Here is a 23,690-nt window from a genome sequence, read left to right on the forward strand (position 1 = left end):
TCTTTGCTCCACCAATAACCATTTTACAAAGGAACCTGAAAGCAACTTGATATTAATGCGTCAATTGTGAGGGCAGCACCTCTTTAAGGTCCTTGCAATTTCTCTGTTATACTTTAAAATGAGTCCAATAGCAGATCCCGCAAAACGGTGAGCTCAAGGAAAGAAGGAGAGACAGAGAGAGAAGCATTGGGTCTTCCTTACCAGTCTGGATAAACTTTGAATAAAATGTGCACATAATAGGGTTGAAAACAGAACAAGAGATTAGATATGAATATTCTCATGGTCCTAAGAATGAGCCAGTCACTATCAGTCATTACCACCATCATCTTAAAAAACAAACAAACAAACAGAAACACATGGCTAGGTCCCTCTGGATGGCTACCCCTGAATTGCGACACAAGTATTTTAGCCTTTGGGAAGGTCTCAGGTAGAAATGGGCACAGTGAAGGAAATTTAAAGTACTGGGATAGTATGTTTAACAAATACCCACAGTAAAATCTATCATTTAAAAAGCACATTAGGCAACTTACACGCTCCACTGCAAATCTTTTTAACAGTGCAGGGAGATCTGTGATTATCCCCACATTAGAGATGAGGAAACAAGCCTGGAATGGTGAAGTGACTTGCCTAAAGACCAATGAATGATGAGGCTGTGATTAGAACTTACATAGGTCTGGCCTCCAAGACTAGACTCTTTCAACTATTCCATATTGCCTTTCACGTTTGGTGGCTAATGGAGGGAGAGATTTAAGGTATGACCTTGTGGTCAACTCTGCATTATCTGTGAGCTACGCAAATGTCATACAAAAAGAGAAACTTAGAGGTTAAAACCATAGACTATAATGTTAGACACACCTGGGTTGAAATCCCAGCTGCCCATAGATTGTGTGAATTTCACAGTGGTGTGTTAGTAAATGTTTAACAACCAGCACATATGTGTATACACACACAAATACACACATGTGTATTATGAACTTTACTAACATAAAGGATATGTAGCATATAATTTACACAGAATAACAACATATACGATGCTCTTTATTGAAAATTCGATGTAGCCAATTGATTTGTATATGACAGACATACAGTTTCAACATGAAAGCCGGCTGATATTTTCACTCATGTTGGTGGAAGACAACAGTGAAAATATCTGAAGTCTTGTGTCAGAACATTACTAATTCATCCATGATGTGAGGGACTTCTTTGATTAACGGAATAATAGTTTTTGAGTATCAAAGAATATTTCCTCAATTTTGTGTGCTATTCACAATGTAAGAACTACAGACAAGACACAATAAAACAATAAATCAAGGCTCAGTTTGTAGCATTTGATGATTTCCATGGTATGAAACTCCTACCATGATCTATTTCAAGTTACCAATGCGACATCATCAAATGTGGAATTAGGAAACCCATACTGTGCAGTATTTCCACCATAGAGATAAATACATATAAACAACCTCAAGAACCTAGATAATAAAATGCAGCAAAATAATTGGGAAGAAATGAGTTCTGAGTATTTATGGGCTTTGTTTTTATATGACATATTTGATGTAACTGTAGTTTTAAGAAATGGCTATGTTTAACCACTTCACAAAATTCATGAAAATTTAATGACTGGCTCTCCATGATCTGTTTGGGCCAGCTCCAACACAGGTCACTTAATCTCTCTGAGCTTCAGTGTTCCTTTCTATAAAATGGGTCAGTAATGTCACTGGCCAATACCAGTAAATAAATGCCAACAAATAATTGTTATTTCTATCTACCGTATTATTGTTACATTATTGTTCTCTATAGCAAATGCTTCGTGTAAAATTAGTTTTCCCCTGCTCTCAGAACTCAATGACCAGTTTAGTTTCACTCCTTTGGTCTATGCTAAGGGAATGCATACTAAGCAATCAACACACACAAGCAGACAACAATAAACTACCCGGTGGAATGTAAACAGGCTCCGAGTTCCTTCTTGTCTGGATCACAAGCAAAACCACCAGTGTTTCTTTATTTATGTACACAGGGGCCATAAAAGTGGTAGAACATGGGTTATTGTTGCGACTACTCCGCAAGGTCGTCAGTGTTTCAAAAAGAGAGGAGGGGCTCTCTGCAAAACGTGCACGTCCTCCCACCCTGCCCTTCCCCTGTCCCCCAACCATTCCCACCACGAGCAGCCACAGCAGCTCCCTTGGCCTCACCTGCTCAGCCTTCTGGTGGAACACTGCAGACATGGCGAGGATGGTGCTGCGTTCGTCCAAGGCAGCAGCAAAGCTCTTCCATTCCTGGTCCAGCTGCGTGGAAATCTGCTTGATTTGCTGTGAGGCATAATGGCCAGCCTCAGAGAGGCGGGAAGCCACAGACATGATGCGGTTGATGTTGACATAGGCGTTCTGGGAGGCAAAGGAGAACGAGTGTTTAGTGGGGCAGGCTGAAAAGGCATCCACTTATCATTTTTGGAGTGGGTATTTGGGAAAAGGAGTCTATGTCAAGCAAAAAGTATGTAAGAGGCTGGTATAGGCTATACTACTGTATCCATTTTTGGTCCAAGTGAAGTCTTTGTCTATGACATAAAATTCTAATAGAGATACAGTAACTGAGGCTTTTCATTCTAGGGACCAGCATAGTTTTTGTGCCAACTACTAATGCACATAAATGCAGTCACTTTACAAGGACTACCTTAGTAATCCTCACAATTATCTTATGAGGTCATGCATGATACTTCTAAGAGTAACTCTCTAGAAGTAATGGCTCAGACTAGGGAAAAGCTGGAAGACCCAAAGGCACCTCTCTTGTAGAGGAGAGAGCTATACCTGCGGCATTACTGCCACCCACAACAGGGCAGCAATGCACATCGAAGAGGGCAAAGGACATGTTGCATGGTAACCTCACATCTTCCAATCACCAAGCAAAGGCTTCGCTGCCTCCACACCTGTCCCTTCACCGAAAGAACTGGGGCACCGGCTATCAGTCAGGGTTTAAATAGAGTATTTGAAGCCACAACAATTTCCATGCTAAAAACAAGATCGATGGAAACCTTTCTATTCCTACTTGACTTAGGAACATTTTCCCACCTGACCTCAAAAGGAATCTGTGGCTACCCCCAAAAGACATCTGTGGGGCAATCCTGGCCCTGCTTACTCCTTTCCTCTTGTGTTTTGTTCATAGTCATTCTCATCTTTGATTGCCAATTAAAATTCATGACCACAATGTGTGTTGTTTCCTACTAGGCTAGCAGAAAACCCTTCAGGAAGGAATAAGACAAAAGAAAAACCTCACAAATCTAAGACAGTAGCGAGCCTGGTTATTTTTAACTGCTACCTCCTATTAATTGTCTGAGGTGTCAAAATAATCAAGTAATATTGTGGCACCCACAGAGAGCTTTTCTGACTCACATGATGTCTGTATGAAGAAGTCTAAGGGTGGCAGGTGGCATGTACATCGTTTTTCTTTGTTGCAAATCTTCTCAAATGATAATATTCTTCAACAACAGCATTTTCTCTTGGTTCTTTTAGCTCAGGGGTATCTCATGAATATTGGGTAAGTTTAATGAAGGTTCCTGATTTTCCTTTCTCTCTTCTCTCATCATCCCCATTCATCTTAGCTGTCCCTGACCCCAAGCATTCCATCCCTGGCCTAAGCCAGGTGCATAAGGTCTCTCTCAATTTAGATCTCTGCAGAAGTTGAAAATGTTCAGTGACGTGCTTGAACACAAGTCTATCCCGATGTATAATGACCCTCATGCATAATCTCTTTCTTTAGTCTGGCCTGAGACCTTTCTGACATAGTACATTCCCTCAACAGACGAGAGAATTACTTATTCTCATTATTTGAAATTGCTATCCTTCAGAGATTTAGAAATCATTATTGGCCCTGTTTTCTGAGTTAGGATACAGATTCTACTTCAAATCAGCAACTCTATTTACAGAATTGACAGGAAAACCAACTCTGCACTCAGAAATAGAGGGAAAGAAAAGGGAAAAAAAAAAAGCATGTACTGATGTTAAAAGTTCTGTCTTCTAAGGGAGTAACATTTGGATTCCCCCAAATCCCCAGCTTGTGTTTTCTTAGTTTGGGTTCCCCTGAAGCAGACCCCGAGACACGGTTTTGGGACAAATAGTTTATTTGAGTGTGGTCCTTAGGAAGCACAGTGATGGAGTGGGGAAGTCAAAGAAGACAGGGAGAAAAATAAAGGACGTGTTCATTAATTGGTTACTGCTGTGAGCACCTGGGGGTCATCCCTCCCGAAACTTTTTGAGAGACTGTAGAACACACTCCTGCGCCGTCCCACTGGGAGACAAGGAATCTGGGATATTTATACAGCAACTCTCATCACTCATGATTGAAGGGCCCTCCTAGAGTAACTCCCTGGCATTTTCAGCCTGACCTACACACAGGCCAAGCACACCCCCCATATCAGAGAGTGACCATGGGCAGAGAAACACAGGAAGCTGTCAAGGAGTATGAGAAGCATTTGCAGATGACCTTCAGGGTGGGCTGAGGGGATATGGGTGGGACATGGACGGTGTCTGATATAGCTGTCCTTCTAAACTGGATTCAAAGCCTGGAAATGCTCCCCCCGCCACACACACATATTTATCCAGATGTATCTACGGTTGTTGGGTTTTCCGGTCCTGGGAAAGACCTTGTGTGCTTTGGCCAAATGGAAAACAAGAAGAGCAATAAGGGCAGAGTACTAGCCTGTTCCTGGGGTCCCTCGTGCACATCTTATGGGTGCCTGGCCCTCTATCATTGCTGCCTGTTTACATCCTCCCCACCGTGAACACAGGGAGGCACATATCTGCTCACTCTTAGGAAGTACTTTCTAGCCATTAAAATGTCTAACTGGCTGCCTTCTTGAGGCTGTTAACACCTTGTCACTCATTCAAATATTTATGGAGAGTGGGCCAGGCTGTGTGTTGGTTACTGTGAGAGATCAAAGAGAAGTGAGACAGGATTCCTGGCCTCAGGGGCTCACAGCTGAGACTTAAGAAAAGTCCTCAAATAACTGTAATTTAAAGCAAAATGAAGTAAGTGTTTTGACAGAGGTAGAGGCGACTTGCTGTGGGGATGCAACGGAAAGGGATCTGAACCACTGGCAGGGATGCTGGGAAGGGGCTTCCTGCACAGAAGGGGGTGGTGAGGCTGGCGGTCCTCCAGGGCCCCCTGCACCCCTTAAGCCTGTGATCATAAATGAAAGCTCAAAACAAACAAACAAAAAACAGACCACAGCTTACATTTCACATTCTAGAGACTAGCGCAGTAAATGCCTTTTTGTTTCCTTATCAGTGGGCCTGGAAATGTCTAACTAAAACTAACAAATGATTACTCTTCACAAAAGAAGTCGAGGCAGTATTTTTCACAATAGAGGGATAAAGATAATGTTGACTCATACGTGTGCTCGTTTTTTTCTCTATAGCCCCTTTTCAGAATAGCAAAACACTGCAGGAAACATTGCCCAAGTTCATTATCATCCTCCTCCATTTTCCTTCAGCCTAGAACCTGGGACAAATGAGCAGATAGATTCTGAACTGCAGCCACAACCCAAATGAAAAGAGGACTGGTGCAGAAGGTCGCAAATGACTTAAAAGGAAAGAACAGGGTTAAAGAGCTAGATTCTAAGAGTCTGTGTAAATAGGGGGGCTTAGTCATCAGGCACAAATGACATGTCATAGCTTTGATCAATCCATCCGTGTGGTTCTGTGTCATGGCTCATGCCACTGTTAAGGAGCATTTGGGGATATGGTCTGTCTTGGGGACATGGCCAGAAGGAATGGACATTTTGACTCTTCATGGCCTTTCCATTTCCTACAAGCTGCCTCCTCCACTGCCTGCCAGCTGCTGGCCCTGCCACTCTTCCCCACCAGCCTTAAACACCTTTCCATCTGCAGAGCTGTCCACTAGTCAGTCACTGGGCCAAAGTCAGGAGACATGAGTTCTGGTTCACCCCTGGCAGTCACTTAAGATGTCACTTGCCTTCTCTGTGCCCCAGTTTCCTCACCTGTAAAGTGAGGGAGTTGAGCTGAATGATCTTAGATATTCCATTTCTGAGTAAGCAGCATCTGCTCCATATAACCCAGGCCTCTAGATACATTCTCTGTATAGAAAGGGCAGCCAGATTGAACATAAAGAGAATTTAGGTTGCTGTTTTCTTATTTCTTCAGTGCCTGGGGGAATGTTGACTAAATCTATCGCCCTCCCCGAATCTCTTCTTCGGAGGTAGTGGGGCATAAACTGAAGAAACCAGAGTAATTCAAACTTTCAAGTGTCCAGGTGCAATGGGAAGGTTTTAAACAAAAGAGTAACATGATCTGATTTATGCTTTTGAAAGACTGCTCTGTGCGTTAACAGGTTAGCAAGGGGATGATGCATGGAGAGTGACCTGGGAGAGAAGTGCTGCCCCCCGTGGAGGTATACATGGCCCAGCCACTGCTGGCGCGGGCCTCAGCCCCTCACCCTGGCTCCGCTCTCTGGCCTGCTATGTGATGGCCGTAGCTGGAGCTGGGTGACCAAGGGCCAGCTGCTCCCCTCCTCTTCCCCTGAGCAGAGCTGCCTAGACCAACCAGTCTTGTTTGTTGGCTAGAAGTTAATAATATGACTAACAATTCTGGCTTAGTGAGTATCTTCTTAAAACCTTACTTCCAAATTGCTTTATTAATTTAAGACCCCCCTCCACACACACACACACACACACACACACACACACACACATATATGCAGTGCTATTACTATCATTATTCAAAGTATCGCATAGTCCAAGATACGAACCCCATCTACCCTGCAGAATGGCAACGTGCTCGCTATGTGGTCTGTTATTTCATCCGCCCCATCCTACCCAGCTCCTAACGCTCTCCTCCCATCGTTTTGGTCACAAATGGGAAAAATAACTACATTCCAGCAAATCTTGCTAACTCAAAAACCCTCTGTATTTATACCTTGCTTCCACTGTTCTTGCCTACAAAATTTTGTTTTCTCATTTCATTCTTGCATTCATTAATTGAAGATCACAGGATAGATGGCCCCTTCTCCTGAGATCTTGTCTCCTACTGTGATTAACTGAAATCAGTGGAGCAGAGTCATTCCCCTTAAAGCACTTCTTGGCAGAATCTTGATGAAAGTTTCCAGCCCTGCCAAAGGCTCCCCCTTTGAACCTGGCTCCTGTCTGCCCTGACTGGCTAGAAAACCATGCAACGTTACTTGGAGATAATGATAACTTTCCACTTAAAAACTCAGCTAACTTTTCTCTTTAAATGAAGTTTTTTTTATGTGGTATGCTCTGAAAAAAATACTGATTCTTCGAGAAATAATCATTTGATACAAGCTATCATTTCGGTAACCCTCGGCTCTGTGTTGTTGAAACGCAGGGGCTGATTGTTAAAGCAGATCATTTCTGCATATGTGTATCACTTGAATTGCATTCACTTCACTCTTAAAAGCAGAGGTGGATTTTACACTCCTGTGGTTATAGGTTCCCACCCTGAATCAGAAACTCTCTCCTGTGGGTGACATGAGACATAAAGCATCCGGTCCATTTTCTGGCATATAACCCATAAGAATGTTAAGTCTTTTCCCTTTTCCAGTTCCAGCAGATTGCTGTTATCGCTCCAAGTTAAAGGAAAACCAAATCAAAGTATTAGGAAAAAACATAAGAAAAGAAAAACCTATCGACTATTCCAACTAGAGGCAAAGATTCCAACAAGAGTGCAGAGTCTCACTGTATTTCACAGAGAACATCCCACAATGTCCCTACTATTCCTAGGAAAAGTACCTTTCCATAGGAGCCTGACACATGTGCCCAGCTCTACAACAGGCAAAGCTGCCTAGCTGTTTGTCAGGCCACTACCATGCACAATGCACCCCCTCTGTTGACAGATGCTCTTCCCCTAGGATTCAAGGGTCTGGGGCCCTGAATTGTCCGCAGATCTTTCCTGGACCCAGAGAGATCAGAGAATTCGGAATCAGCCAGTGACTCGCTCTGTAAGCCATGCCCTTTCAACACAGTATTCGTCCGAATCTTAAGTTGGAAAAATAGAGGTCTCTTGGGATAGCCATCTTAAAGCTATGTGTTAACCAGACCTAAAGCACCCAGAGGTGAGACTGTCATCAGGACATATAAGAAGACAGATCCTTCTCCTTAGCACTGACCATTTTATAAAAGGTGGCAGAAGTCTCCTCCCCATGCTGGACATGGGGCCCTTCACTTAGTCGTCCAGGAACAATGTTTCTCATTTTCACCTCCAGAGAGGCAGCGTAGTCAGTGAAGAGCTATCTCACTTCTGGGATGAATGAGTCCTGGTATGGAGTTCTCAATTCCATTCCAGTTAACGGGGCTACAGCTTTTAAATTATCATTATGAAAATGGAAGCTGTGATCCATCAGATGATCCAGAACGTGAGGCATGTAGGAGCCACGTTCCTGAAAGGGATTCAGTCCTCTTAGACAAGCTCTGGAGACCTTGACTCTCCAAATCCAAAAGTCAAGGGAGGGAGGCCAAGCAAACAACCAACCAAGGCCAAGGTACTTAGCAAAATTGTTCGAGTCAAATGAAAAATCAAGGTTAAATCAAACTGTGAAATATAAAAAATAGAAAATTAGTATCAGCTGAACTGAGAAAAACATACATACCAAAGAATCATAGCTAAATATTATCAGTTATTGATATCTATTTTTATTAAAAATTATTGGGATATTAATAAATAAAATCAAATAAGTTTCAAGTATACAATTCAACAGTACGTCATATGTATATCTCAAAGTTAAGATTTCCTTTCGTCACCAAATATTTGACCCCTTTTACCCTTATCTACTCCTCCCACCCCCTTGCTTCTGGTAACCACTAATCCACAGTCCCTGACAATGAATCTGTTTATCATGTCTGTTTGTTGCTTTCAGTTTTATATCCCATATATGAGTGAAATCATATGGTTTTCAACTTTTTCTGACTTATTTCGCTTGCCATGATTATCTCAGGATCCATCCATGTTGTTGCAAACGGCAGTATTTCATCTTTTCTTATGGCTAATACTCCATGGAATGTATGTACCACATCTTTTTTATCCAATCATCTATTGTAGGACACTTCAATTGCTTGCATGTCCTGGCCACTATGAATAATGCTGCTATGAACATTGGGGTACATATATCTTTGCAGATAAGTGCTTCCAAGTTTTGGGGGCAAACACCCAGAAGAAGGATCGCTGGATCATATGGTAGATTAATTCTTAGTTTTTTGAGGAACCTCCATACCGTTTTCCATATGGTTGTACCAATTTTCAGTCCCACTAGCAATGTATGTGGGTTCTTTTTGCCCACAGCCTCTCAACACTTACCACTTGTCCTGCCCATGACAACCACTCCAACAGGTGTACGACAGTATCCCATTGTAGTTTTGATTTGCATTTTTATTTTGTATCAGAGATGCATGGTGGTGGGAACTTTTCTTTAGGGTCCTTTTTAACATCTTAATTTTCTTGTGTATACGGAAACTTTAAAAATTTTTGGTGTATACATACATTAAAAAAATAATTCCTTAATACTGTACAGAGTAAGTATACAGTGTCAGGGGCCTTTTTCCTCCCCTTTAAAATTATTACATCAAAACATCAAATGTCTATATGGGTGATGTAGCTAATGGGGAATTCATGTTTAATCTTTTACTTTTATCAAACTCATTCTTTTTATTTACTTATTTTATTTCTTCTGCAAATAATTCTAAGGGTTGCAGAGTGATTTTGATTTTAATAGATTTGGTATTTTTAATATTTTTTAGTTTTAAAATTGTTTTAATATATCTTTAATTTTAATAGATTTGGTCAGGTTGCATTTCATGAAAGCTGCAATTAACTCAAATTTCCCCTACTTCTATTTTGGTAAAGCTTTTTATTTTTTTTTATAGTAAAGTAAAATTTACATATAAGTGAAATAGGCAAGTGTTAGTGAGCAAATATTGCTTTACTAAGGAAAGACACATAAACCCACTTTATTTAAAGCTTTTTAGAAGCCAAGTTCATGTAACAATCTCATTCAATTAGAAAAAAAAAAAAACTAATAAAGCCCAGACATTTCGTGAATCCACCTAGCAGGTACTTTAAAATCTTGCTAAGTAAATAGTGGTATATCCAAAGTAACAAAGAGAGGGGCATACTGGGACTAGACCCAGGCCTCCTATGCCTATTCGGCATGACTCCTCTGCTTGTAGCTATCTTTTCTTATGCCCTGCACAACATATTAAGTTTTTGTTTTGTTACACTCAGAGACAGCCATAAGAAGAGGTATTTGGAGATTTTCCCATACAGTGTTCAGAGGCTTTGGGAGTAACATTCGACATCAGTAAGAAAATAAAAAGACTGTGCCAAAGCAATGGAAAAAGCTGAACCTCACTTCCTTTCTCCAGATTAATAATGCAATGTATATTGCTTACATCTCTGCTAGTACCAAACCCACTTTGGGTACTGAAGCTGTTAAAGCATCATTTTATGATTAATTAGTTTAACATTACCATGTAAACCTGCTGATCCCACCTCAGAACATATGGACACTGGGATGATAACATCTGGAATAAGAACTGTCCATTCCTGAAACTCTTCTACAATAGCTGAGATGTGATGAGCTCTAAATGAAACCTCCAACTTTTGCCTCCCACAAACCAAAGGGTATTCTCTAGGGGGCCAAATAGGGCAGCTGATGGATGACTATCTGGTCAAGTCTGGCCAGACAGTAGGTCAAACCATGTGGAAGCCATCTGTCATTGTAGGGCAGGGAGAGGAAATGAGCTAGGGCAGCCCCTGTGCTCAGCAAAGATAACATTGGCCCACGAAGCCCTCTGTCCCTCTCGCCTGGCTTGCTGTAGCAATGTTTCCTCCAGCAATTGCTTTACAAACCATTAAGCAGCCATGAAAACAAGCGCCTGGCCATATGTCCAAGGGCCAAGGAAACCCAGGAGCAGATTTTAGTAAAAGAAAAGCCCCTCTTTCTCTTCTTTCTCAATTCTAAAGAAACTTTCTTGGAGGGGTTGAGCATCTTTGTATGAGGCATCATTGCAGGATATAGTAGGGAGGGGTGGGGATAGCTGGAATCAGATTCAGGAACACCAGTGGGGAGAGTGGTTGGGAACAATGCAATGTAGCATTCTGGGTTAGGATGTAGTAATTTCAGGCTGCCTTTAAGGTTGAAACCAGAGGCTATAAGACTTTAAGAAAATCTATTGCCTCAAATTTTCTTCCTTCAGCCCTTTCTCTTGTAGGACCTGGCTATGCAGAGCTCGGTCTGTGGCATCAATACAAGACGGTCTGTGGCATCAGTACAAGACGGGAGCTGGTTAGAAATGCCCCTTCCCAACATCCTGAATCAGAATCTGCATTTTAACAAGATTGTTCCAAGTGATGCATATGCACATTAAAGTCTGAGAGCTCTGTAGATGAGAAATCTGAGAGCTGTCCCCAAACAAAGAGAACTATTTTTTCTAGCACTCCTGAGCCTGACAATAAAAATTGCTGACCATTTGCCAAGCATAACATCAGACCAAATTTTGTGCCTAAAATGCATCATCACCCCTCATCCTTACAACATCCTTGGCAAAAGCACGATCATTATTCCCCATTTACTGATGGTGGTGGTTAGACTCTGAGAAACTGAAATAACTTGCCTATGATCACAAAACTAGGAAGGAAACATAGCTCCTGGTGCTCATGCTCTTTCACACCCTGCTGTTTTACTCTGCCATAAATGTGAAAGCAGTCAGAGTGGCCAAGGATTTCCATCAAGGGAGAAGAGAGATGATAAGAAATTTCTCCTAAAGATTTGAAAACTCACATCCCAGAGAAACAGGGCCCCTGGAGAGTGATTTCAATAAAAATTTCTACATCTCTGAAGCCTCCCCAACTGGGGCCCTTGACTTGCCCTTGGAATTCCCAGAATAGCCCAAGTCCAGAGTGGTCAAGAGCCTAGCAGGTGGGCTTCTCTTGCCCTTTCCCTCCTTGGAGTAGTAATCTCCACCCAGAAATCTAGGCCAGTCACCCTGGGGAACAGGTCCTTGACTCCACAGTACTACAGGAAAGCTCGGGATTAAGGCAACTCTTTGTCCCTTTAATCAATATTTTGCATTATTGCTGGAGTCTTAAATCTCTGTCCTATTTGTTTATTCAACCATTCATTCAATAATGCAATGCACTCTGCAAGCAGGGGACAAGACAGATAACTCCTATGCTTATGAAGCTTATAATTTAGTAAAAGAGTCAGACAATAAATTAATATTGACTATATATTTCTTATTTCAGTGCTATATGTTTAGATTATAGCTCAGTAAAAGACTGATCGGGTTGAGAAGTGCTACTTAAAATAGAGAAGTCTGGGCAGGCCGACCCCTGAAGTCAGGGTGGCATCTGAGTTCAGCTCTGAATGAAGTGAGAGAGGGAACAGAGCTGGGCCCAGGGTGGTGGCTGTGGAGGTGGTAACAAGTAGCCAGATTCTGGATGCAGTTTGAGGGTAGAACCAAAAGGACTTGCTGATGGAAATCCTTTAGCTCTTTTTTTCTGGGCCTCTGGCTGTGTCATGAACTCTGACTTCTGCTTTTTTTTTTTTTTTTTTAATACCACTCTCTTCTCAACTGCCTACCTCGTCCTGACCTCTCAATTCTCAAATATCCTGATTTGTAAAACATCTCACCTGTATGTCTTTGCTCAGTCTCTGTCCATCATCTGATACTCTTCCTGGCTGGCAGCCATGCCCCGGAATGGCACATGCAATGCTGCTGCTTATTATTATCATCATCGAGACTTCATATTAGTGTCATGCTTTACAGTTTAAGCCCCTTCGTGTACATTATCTCATTTGACGTGCTAGGTTTCATAGACTATTTCGTGCTTTTCATTTGGCTCCAGGAGACCTCAAAGAAGAGGCAAGATGCAGCTTTGGCTGAATTTCAGACAAATTAACTCTCAGTAGCTGCAGGCCTGGCAGAGAGCAGACATTGGCTGTATATGAATATGTAAAAGTGTATGAGTAAACTGAGCTGCAAGGCTCAGAGGGCACACGACAAGGACATAATCAATAACCTGTGGGCAAGGAGCATGCTTTCACAGGCCCAAGAGAGCGGTGGACTAAAACCAGAAAAGAGGTACCAGGGCTGTGGGCACAGGACTAGGAGGGAAATCTAGGGCCAGGAGTAGGTGTGTGATCAAGAGAAGAAGCTGAAGCAAGCCAGTGCCAGCCACGAGTCAGAAACCTTGGTGGTCAACTCAAAGAAGATCTTTTAGAAAGGACCCAGGCCAGGTGACTGGGCAGCAGGTGAGAGAAGCAACCATTGTGCATCGGAGTGATGCTGAGAACTCCTCTGCCTAAGAAAAGAAACTTTCCTATGTTTCTTGTTTGAATAGCAACCAATCTCTAAAACATGGCTGAGTAGAGACCTGTAGGTAAAGGTTAAGGGGTGGGGAGCACGGAACAGGGAGTGAAAACAGATACTCTTTCTCCCTGAATACACCTGACCTTAAAGGGGAGTCCTCACTTCCAATTCCACAGGCTAAATATCCAGTAGTTTTAGAGCGTGATCCCAAGGCAATTGACAGATGGCTTATTTTCTTCACTCTGGACCAGTGATTCTCGATCTGGTTCTCAACCTTGTATAGATTTCATGGGCTCCGCCCCTGCACAGTTAAGCCAGAGACTATGGCAGTGGGGCCCAGATGTGGTGTTTTTTCAAACCTCCCCAGGTGACTCTAGTGGGCAGCAAGGGTGTAGGACAGCTGCCTTAGATATGTGTACCAGCTCTACCAGGTTTAGTTCAAAGCACATTCTTCTCTCCTTAGGACAAGTTTAGTGCTGACAATTGTGCCAAGAGCAAGGATCATAAATGATCTTGAGCAAATCAGAAAATAAATTCTAATCCTCCCACTGAGTTGGAAGAAAAGGGAAATTCCACCCACAAGGCTGTGTGTGGAGATACAAACACTGCATCCTGTTCAACTTCATTAGCAAGAGCAGGTCTGGCTGGTGATACATGCAGGCAGTATCTTCCCCAGAGGACCTACCTTAGGAATCCCAGTGTTAACAGCAAACACTGGATCACATTCATTCTTGCCAGGGAAGGGCACATTTTAGTGGCTTGACTTCCACCTTTAGGATTAGAACCTCAGAAACAAAGATGCTCAGGGCCTGGTGGAACTTGAAAGATCATCCAATCCAGTAGTTCCTGGACTTTACTGTGTATCACCTGGGCACTCTGTAAGGCCCACCCCTGATGGAAACCACTGTTTTCATTCATCTTCTTTCCTGTGGTTGTTCAGCTTCTGCTGGAATCACATCCTATAAGGCTCCCTTAGAAGTGAAGGCCCTGCCTTATCAATTCTGTGTCCTAGCTGTCCAAATGCTGCTCCAGGTTGGTGACAGACGCTGTGGCATGTTTACTATCCTTATTCATTCAAAAGGCATTTATAGACACCTACTAGGCTCCAGGCATTGTTCTAGGTCCTGGAGATACAGGTGAGAATGAAACACACAAAGCTTTGCCCTTAGGAGCTTATACCCTAGTAGGTAAAATTCTCTTTGCATTAGGTACATGAATTTGAGAATGGCTAAACTGCAAGCTCCTTGAAGACAGCTTTGCGTCTTTTGTCCTGTTGCTGTCCTCAGTGTCTAGCAAAAGCCACAGAGAATACAAAAAGCAAAGTCTGCTGAATACACCAATGAGTGAATGCCAAGTGGTGCACCCGAGCCTCCTATCTCAGCTTTGCTAACACCACCAGCGTTGTTGTCCATGCTATCATGGTCACTCTCTTTAACCATGAAAAAGATTATATCTTAACGCTCGTAGGAACCCACTTAACATTCATTCTCCTGTTGTCTTTTTCTTCTTCTTTTTAACAGCGTTATTGAGGTATAATTCACATAACATACAATTCATCCATTTGAAGTATACAACTCAATGGTTTTTAGTATAATAGTATTTAGTACACAGACATGTGCAACCAACACCACAGTCAGCTTTAGAACATTCTGATCATCTCAAACAGAAACCCTGTAGCCTCACTATTGTGCCTATATCTCCCATCCATCCCAACCAATAACAACAACTAATCTACTTTCTGTCTCTATAGGTTCGCCTATTTTTGGCTTTTAAATAAATAGAATCACATCAATATGTGGTCTTTATTGACTTCTTTCATTTAGTGAAATATTTTTAAAGTTCATCCATGTTATAGCACATCCATGTACTGGCACTTCATTCCTTTTTCATGGCCAAATAATATTTCATTATATGTGTAGACCATGTTTTGTTTATCCACTCATCAGTTGATAAATATTTGGGTTGTTTCTACTTTTTAGTTATTAGAATGTGGCTATAAACATTTGTGTACAATATGTGGACATTTTGTGTAGACATGTTTTCATTTCTCTTAGGAATATACCTAAGAGTTGAATCTTTGGGTCACACGGTAACTCAATGTTTAACTGTTTGAGGAACAGTCAGACTGTATTCCAAAGTGACTACACCATGTTACACTCCTTTCAAGTGTTTTGATTTCTCAACATCTTCATCAACATTTATTATTATCTGATGTAAAATGGTATCCAATTGTCATTCTGATTTACATTTCCCTAATGACTAGCATCTTTTAGTGCATTTTCAAGCATCTTTTCATGTACTTATTGATCATTAGTATATTGCTTTGAAGAAGTGTCTATTCAGATCCTTTGTCCATTTTTTAATTGGGTTATTTGTCTTTTAGTCATTGAGTTGTAAGAGCTTTTTATATATTTTAGATACGAGTCCCTTATAAGATAAATAATTTGCAAATATTTTCTTTCATGTTGTGAGTTGCCTTCTCGATCTCTTGATTATATCTTTTGAAACACAAAAGTCTTTAATTTTGATGAAGTACAATTATCCATTTTTAATGTAGTATGACATAGGGTCCAACTTCATTCTTTCATATGTGGCTATCCAGTTGTCCCAATACCATATATTGAAAAAATAATTTTTTCTATATTGAATGGTCTTCGTACACTTGTAAAAAATCAGTTGACCACAGACACAAGAGTTTATGGACTCTCAATTGTATTCTATTGATCTATATGTCTATAGTTATGCCGGTACTGTACTGTCTTGATTACTGTTGCTTTGTGGTAAATTTTGAAATTGGAAAATATGAGTTCTCCAACTGTGTTCTTTTTAAAGATTGTTTTGGCTATTCTGGGTCTCTTGCAAGTCCATATGAATTTTAGAATTAGGTCATTACCTCTACAAAGAAATCAGCTAGAATTCTGATAGAGATGCGCTGCATCTGTAGGTCAATTTTACCATCTTAATGATATTGTCTTCTAATCTAAGAATATGAAATGATATGTTTTACTCTTTATTTAGATCTTTAATTTCTTTCAACAATGTTTTGTAGTTTTTGGACTACAAGTTTTGTACTCCTTTTGTTAATTTTTTTCCCAAGTATTTTATTCTTTTTGATGCTACTATAAATGGAATGGTTTTAATTTCTTTTTCAGATTGTTCACTTTAAATTTGTTGAAATATCTACTGTATGTTGATTGTTTATCCTGTACTCTTGCTGAACTCATTTACTAGTTCTAATAGTTTTTTAGTGATGCTTTAGGATTTTCCAAATAAAAGTTTATGCCATCTGAGAATAGAGATAGTTTTACCTCTACCTTTCTAATCTGGATGCCTTTTCTTTTTCCTGAATAACTGCCCTGGGCAGAACCTCCAATAATAGAAGTGGCAAGAGCAAACAGCTTTGTCTTGCTCCTGATTTTAATGGGTAAGTATCTAGCCTTTCGCTATCAAGTATGATGTTGGCTATGGGTTTTTCATAGATGCCCTTTATCAGGTTGAAGAAGTTCTCTTCTGGTCTTAGTTTGCTGAGCATTTTTATTATGAAAGTGTGTTGGATTTTGTCAAATGCTTTTCCTGGATCTATCCAGATGATCGTGTGGGATTTCCCCCTTTTTAAAATTCTACTAATGTTAAACCAACCTTATAATCCTGGGAAAACTCTGAATTGGTCATGATATATAATTTTTCTATATTTTGCTATATTTGGTTTGCTGGTATTTCTTTAGGAATTTTTGCATCCATGCTCGTAAGTGACATTGATCTGTAGTTTTCTTTTCTCATGTGATATCTTTTTTGGTTTTGGTATCAGGGTGATATTGGCTTCATAATATCAATTGTGAATTGTTTCTTCCTCTTCTATTTTTTTGTAAAAGCTTCTGAGGAATTAGTATTAATTCTTCTTTAAATATGTGATAGAGTTCAGTGGTGAAGCCATCTGGCCTTTATGTTTCATCTAAGTTACCTAATTTATTGGCATACAATTGTTTGTAGTATTATTTTATAATCCTATTTCTATAAGATTGATAGCAATGTCCCCTCTTGTAATCTCATTCTAGTGATTTTTTTTCTTGGTTATTTTAGTTAAAAGTTTATCAATTTTGTTGATCTTTTGGGTTTCATATTTTTCTTTGTTTCTCTATTCTCTAATTCATTAATTTCCACTCTTTTTTTTTCTTATTTCTTTCTACTTGCTTTAGGTTTAGTTTGCTCTTCTTTTTCCAATGCCTTACTTAATAGATTAGGTTATTAATTTGATGTTTTTTATTTTTAATACAGGTATTTATAACTTTTTGTTTTATAGTCTTCTATTTCTTTGTTCATGTCTTCCATTTTCTTATTTCTCTTAATTGTTCTATCCATTATTAAAAGTAAAGTATAGATATCTGCTGAAGTCTCTCTCTTTTTTAATTGTTGTTGTTAAATTGCATTTTTCTATTTCTGTCAGATTTTGCTTCATGTATTTTGGTGTTCCGTTATTATGTACATATATATTTATAATTGTTCTATCTTCCTGATGGAGTGACCCTTTCATCATTACAAAATGTTCTTCTCTTTCTCCAGTAACATTTTTGGTTTTCAAGTCTTTAAGTTTGTTATGAGTGTAGCCATTCCAGCTTTCTTGTGTTTGCTGTTTGCATAATACATCTTTATCAATCCTTTCACTTTCAAACTATTATAATTTTTTAATCTAAAATGTTTCTCTTATAGACAGTATAGAGTTAGATTGTGTTCTTTTATCCAGCCTAAAAATCTCTACCTTTGATTAGATTGTTTAATCCTTTCACATTTAACGTATTACTGATATAGTTGGATTTATATTTGCCATGTAAATTTTTTCTGTTACATGTCTTCTTTTTAATTCCTCTATTCATCCTATACTGCTTTCTTTTGCATTAAGTAAAAACTTTATAATGCAGCATTTTAATATCTTTACTGGATTTTTACACAATATTTTTAGTTCATATTGTTAGCTGTGGCTCTGGGGCTTACCATGAACATCTTATCACAATCAGTTTTAGATATATACTAACTTAATTCCAATAAGATATTAAAATGTTACTTCTATATAGTTTTATTCCTTTTCCCCACTTTTTATGGTATTGTTATTATATAAATCACAACTATAAATGTTAGAAACCCAACATTAGATCATTATAATTATCGCCTTTTATAATTTTATGTCTTTTAAAGAAGCTGAGAAAAGAAAGCACAGTAAATATATGTTTATAGCTTTTGTTATATTAACTTCCTTATTTTGTTTTCTTTTTTTAATCATTTCTGGCTCTTTTCATTTATTCCTGATGACATGCTCTTGACGGTGCTCTCTTTAACTTTCTCCTTCCCTGACCACTCCAAGCTGTTAAATTCCACTAATTTCTAGCTTATTATTGTTTTCAGCAACGTCCTGGAGGGTTAATCCATTCACAGATCTATCCAATCAAATTAAGGCTCCTCTGAAGGGATAGTTTCTGAGATCAGTGCTTGAGATTTGTTCCTGCCCCAGAAGGTCTCTTTCTTCAGTTCTCTCTGGCAAACTTCCATTTATTGGATATCTCCAATGACTCTACCAATCTTCTCCCAATTACCTTAGACGAGAGCCTCCCTAAGGGCATTTTTGAGAGTGTTGTTATTTTTTTTTATTTTTTAATTATTATTATTTATGCCTACAGCACCTGGTCTTCTTGGTGGTCTCCCATCCAAGTACTAACCAGGCCTGACTCTGCTTAACTTCCAAGATCAGACATCAGGCTCATTCAAGGTGGCATGGCTCGGCTGTAGAGCATGGACCATGGCTCCACTGGGGTGCAAACCCAGGACCTTCTGCATGTAAAGCAGACGTGCTAACTGCTACACTATGGAACCATGTCCAGAGTGTTGTTATTTTAAACTTCTCTATTCTCTATTACAAATGAAATCAATTGCTTTGGGAAAAGACTGGGCACTCTCAGTATTACAGTTTGTTTCTACTCCTAGTCAAAATCTCTGATCCATGTCTCTGGAGATGGGGTTAGGGAAAATGGTGTGTTTCCCTGAATGATACCCCACTTCAAGAGCTGAACACTGAGGAGCTTTGGGTCTTCTTGGCTTGCCTCTCCAAGCATGGCTCTGCTTTACAAACTGGAGCAAGGGCATCTGGAGCCCTAGAATTCTCAGTGGTGTTGTACCCATCATGATAGAGCCTCTGTTCCGTGAGTGGAGACAAGGCAGAGGAGTTCCAGCTCTTGATCACACTCACTCAGAACTTAGCATTAACAATAGGTAGCTTGGGGTGGGATAATAAATGCCCCATCTGGAAAGATGGTCCTTCATCTGGCAGCCTGGGGAGAAAGGGAGGCTTGTGTTCTTGGTTGCACGAGTCTAGAGGGAAGCTTCCATCTTACTGAGCTGGGAGGGAAGTGGGTGAGAGGGGGTCTTGGTTCAAATACTACAGACTCATTGTTCTCATCAAATTTTTGTTGATTTTCTTAAATGTTCCGTCATTTGCTACATGTACATAGAACAATTTCTAGAAACTTTAAACGTTTTTAAATTTTCAGTGAAGAGCAGGTCTACGGAGCCCCTCGTGCTATCACGCTGGAAGTAGACTGTCTTTTAGAACTTGTGATGCTTTATTCTAATACAGAACCACTTTATAAGAAAGATGTCCGCAGAACAAAAGTTCTCTAATATGCATATAAATCACCTGAGAACTTGTTAAAAATTCAGGTTCCTGGGGTCCCACCCTTCAGAGGTTATAATTTTCTAGGACTGGGGTGAAAGCCAAAAGAAAATCTGCATTTTTAGCAAGCTCACTGCATGATTCTTTGAAAAAAATAATACTGAAAAGACTAACACTAGATAAAATTGATCTCGTGTTTAATGAGCTCTATGTTTATGAAGGGGCTTTGCAACTACAGCAGAGTCAAATACTGCCTATTTAAATATCACAAAAGCAAGTGTGTGTGTGTGTGTGTGTGTGTATGCACATGCAAACACACGCATGCACACTTACACCAAAATTTAGAATTACTACCATTATTGTAAGTGCTACAGAAACATAGTTTAGGGTTGCCAAGAATCAAAGATGACAGAGCATCCTAGGCTAAGGTTTCTCAGACTGGGGTCAGTATACCCGCCCCAGAATCTTTATTAGTCTTACACTAGATCTGATATTTCCTTGGTGCTACCATTTGTAGCCTTCCCTCAAAATAAAGAGAAAGCACCACAGACTTCGCTGCAATTGGTCTGATTTGCGCACCCTCAAGTGGCAATATGTGTCTCCAGCGAACAAATTAATACGATTAAAGCAGCTATCACACACGTGCTGCAGCAGAAATGATTCCTACCACCAAGCTGCACATGGTTATCAATAATGTGAATCCTTACAGTTATATAATAGAAAATAAGTATCATTTCATATTTTAAAATGCTAGACAGAAATTATTAGCAATTTATTTTTCCCCCCAAAGAACTGGTAAATTAAAATTGTAAATAAGGTTGTGTTATGTTTGTATATACTCCTATGTCTTTTCATGACTAGAACTAGAACTAAATGGCTATAAGATTGTTGTGTTGCGAATTATAACCCGACCTTATTTCCATCTGCCCACTCCCACTAGAGGAGAAGTCCACACTCAGGCGGAGAATTTGTAAGAATTATGCCGCAACAGGCATAGTCAAGAAAGAGGAGGGTCCTGGGAAGTTGAGAAAACCTGGCTTTCACGATAAGAAGCCAGAAAATATTTTCCTACTGGGTTTAGTAGGTAGATTATCATTACTATTATTATTATTATTATTAGTTTTTTAAGATCAAAAGAATAGGATTCCCCAGTGGGAAATGCAAAAAACATGTTATGACAAAAGCCAAATATCAACCAATTTTATCTTTTTTCTTTTAGAGTTGCTCACATACAAGACTCAGTAGGGTACCACACTCTTGGCATGTTAATAATTGATAGCCTTTATTGGTACCAGTTCAAAATGAAATTTAGGAAATTTCTGATTTTTCCTCCACAATTTAATGATATGAAATTATTTCTCAGTAAGGGTCACCTCGGCTGGATTTGGATCTTTACCCAGTGTAAAAGCTAGACATATGAAAACAAAACACAGAAAACAGAAATTACAAGTCACCCAACTGCCTGGCCTGAAGGTATACAAAACAGTATACCTAGGGCTTCTTTAAATAATCAGTTCTTTGGTACATATTAGAGTTAATTCTGACAATTAATTACTATCAATGAATGAACGATGAGCAAGTCAATATTGACTATTGATTGAAAAATATACCTTCTTCTCCTCATTTAAATTGAACCTCTATGGGACAGATTATCTCACTTTTGTTCACCAACATTCAGCATAATGTCAGATCCTTAATTATTTGAGGAATGCGTGAATAAAGTCATGAGGTTCTTAGGATCTTAAATTGGGGAGATTGACTGATAGGCTTTAGTATTTCCTTGAATCCCCTGAAATTGTCTTAAAAAATTCATTCATATATCTCCAGAGAGAGGACCCAACACCTTCATTAGATTTCAAAGAGGTCTGTGACCTCCCTGAAAGGTAAGGAATCACTGGCCTATTTCAGTGCTACAACAGGATTTGACAGGAAAGAACTCACTTGTAGCCTGAAACGAAGTACACTACACCTACCTTTACAGGAAAGATGTGAGGGCATATGTCTAGCTGAGTGTATAACTCCCAAGAACAGCGACAGAAATGCCTCAGTGAATTTACAGGACAACCCACATTCCCACCTCCCCATTGTAACTGATCATTCCTGCAGTCGCTGGGCTCCAGCAGTAGCTGCTTCCATTCATCTGTTTCTTGGCAGCAATATCCATCACTCAGGCCAGAGAACATGAGTCTGTAATTCCCTCCTTTCACCTGTTCGGGATGCTGACATCCCTCTTTGTGGAAGTTCATTTTAATAACAAACCTGTAACCTCCCAGTTAACAAAGGCACAGGGCCCCGTTTATAAAGCACAGATGCCCACGCAATTTGATCAAACAACCTTGAGATTTCCCTTCCCTTACCCTGCGGCCAGAGAAGAGATCCAGCCTCATCAGCCTACAGAGGCCTCTGAATGCTGCACACGTTCTCAGGGCGGGAGACTTTGAGCTGGGCTGGAATACGCTAATTGGTTGTTGTATATTAAATCTCTTCTTCCTACTCTCTCAGCTCCAGAAGATGCTTCTCTTTCAGTAAATTTCCTCCCTCATTATTGTCCTGAATATGGAGACTTCAAAAGTGAATATGTCAGAGGAAGGTTTTTGATGTGCCACTAACTCTCAGTTATCCACATTAACAGACACGAGCAGTGGTGCAGATAATTCAAAGCCAAAGGCTCTTTCTATTTAGCTTTGTAGTTCATTGTTTTGAGGGGTTTGGTGGAAGATTTACCTCCCTAATTATGTTTGTCTTTGTTTCTTATTAAAATGAGTTAGTCTGCCTTCGGGCCAGGCAGTTGGGTGACATGAAGATTCTGGCACAGAATGTGGAAAATTCACCACTGGAAATCTATAAGAGCACAGATAATCAAACTTGACTATATTTGAGTTCGCCTTCTTAATCACCAGTGATCAATTGCTTTGCTCCTCTGTGACTAAACTGAGCCAGAGATAAGACATAATTATAGGATACTAGCTTGGAAAGCAATGAGTCTTTACATTCAGATGAAGACATAAGACTGTAGTAGCCAAAACTGATAACAAAATCAATGTTGACATTTTCCCTGCCTGGGACTACAACCTTCTATTCTGCAGACAGAGTTACCTTTCTATGCAAATCTAATGATGTTCGTCTCTATCTTCCATCCTGCGATAGCATCCTGTGCTAGTCATTAGGGCTATTCATGAATATCACACTCTCTCCTCCCCAACACATGGTAGGACCATATACCTCCACCCGCAAAGTGAAATGTGGCTATGTGACTGGTGTTGGCTAATGAAACATGAATGAAAGTGGCATGTGTCACTTCTAGGTGCATAGTTCCAGTTCTTGGCTACATGCTTTGTCTGCTGAGGGAACTGGCAGCATCTGAGACAGTGGCTGCTGCATGAGCCTAAGTCCCCAAGGGACCATGATAAGCAGAGCTCCACCAGACAGTGATGGGCATGTGGTAGGAGCAAGGAATAAACCCCTGTTGTTTTAAACCATTGAGATTTTAAGGTTCTGAGTCAACTCAGCATATCTCTACCATGACACATACCAAGCTGCACCATGACAGTCTATCTCCCCAACTAGACATTAAACAAGTTGAGGCCAGAATTATTTCTTCTTCGGTACATTAAGTTTGGTGTATAGCATACTTAAAACAACATGGTAAAAAATGAAATTCTCTTCCTTCCAGTTTTTCTTTTCCTAACACTTCCCCCCTCC

The 23,690-nt window shown here is 40.1% G+C and overlaps 1 protein-coding gene across 17 annotated transcripts in view; it reads right to left on the minus strand.

Annotated features, from left to right (window-relative positions):
* KALRN (kalirin RhoGEF kinase) overlaps positions 1-23,690 on the minus strand; it is a 592,295-nt gene that overhangs the window by 337,095 nt on the left and 231,510 nt on the right. For all 17 annotated transcript variants that reach the window (XM_036219576.1, XM_036219573.1, XM_036219571.1 and 14 more), the window contains exon 7: positions 2,190-2,381. In XM_036219576.1, coding sequence (XP_036075469.1) covers positions 2,190-2,381 — 192 coding nt within the window. The remainder of the gene's footprint in view (positions 1-2,189; positions 2,382-23,690) is intronic.

The sequence above is a fragment of the Rousettus aegyptiacus genome, unplaced genomic scaffold (assembly GCF_014176215.1).
Source record: "Rousettus aegyptiacus isolate mRouAeg1 unplaced genomic scaffold, mRouAeg1.p scaffold_m13_p_4, whole genome shotgun sequence".
NCBI lineage: Eukaryota > Metazoa > Chordata > Mammalia > Chiroptera > Pteropodidae > Rousettus > Rousettus aegyptiacus.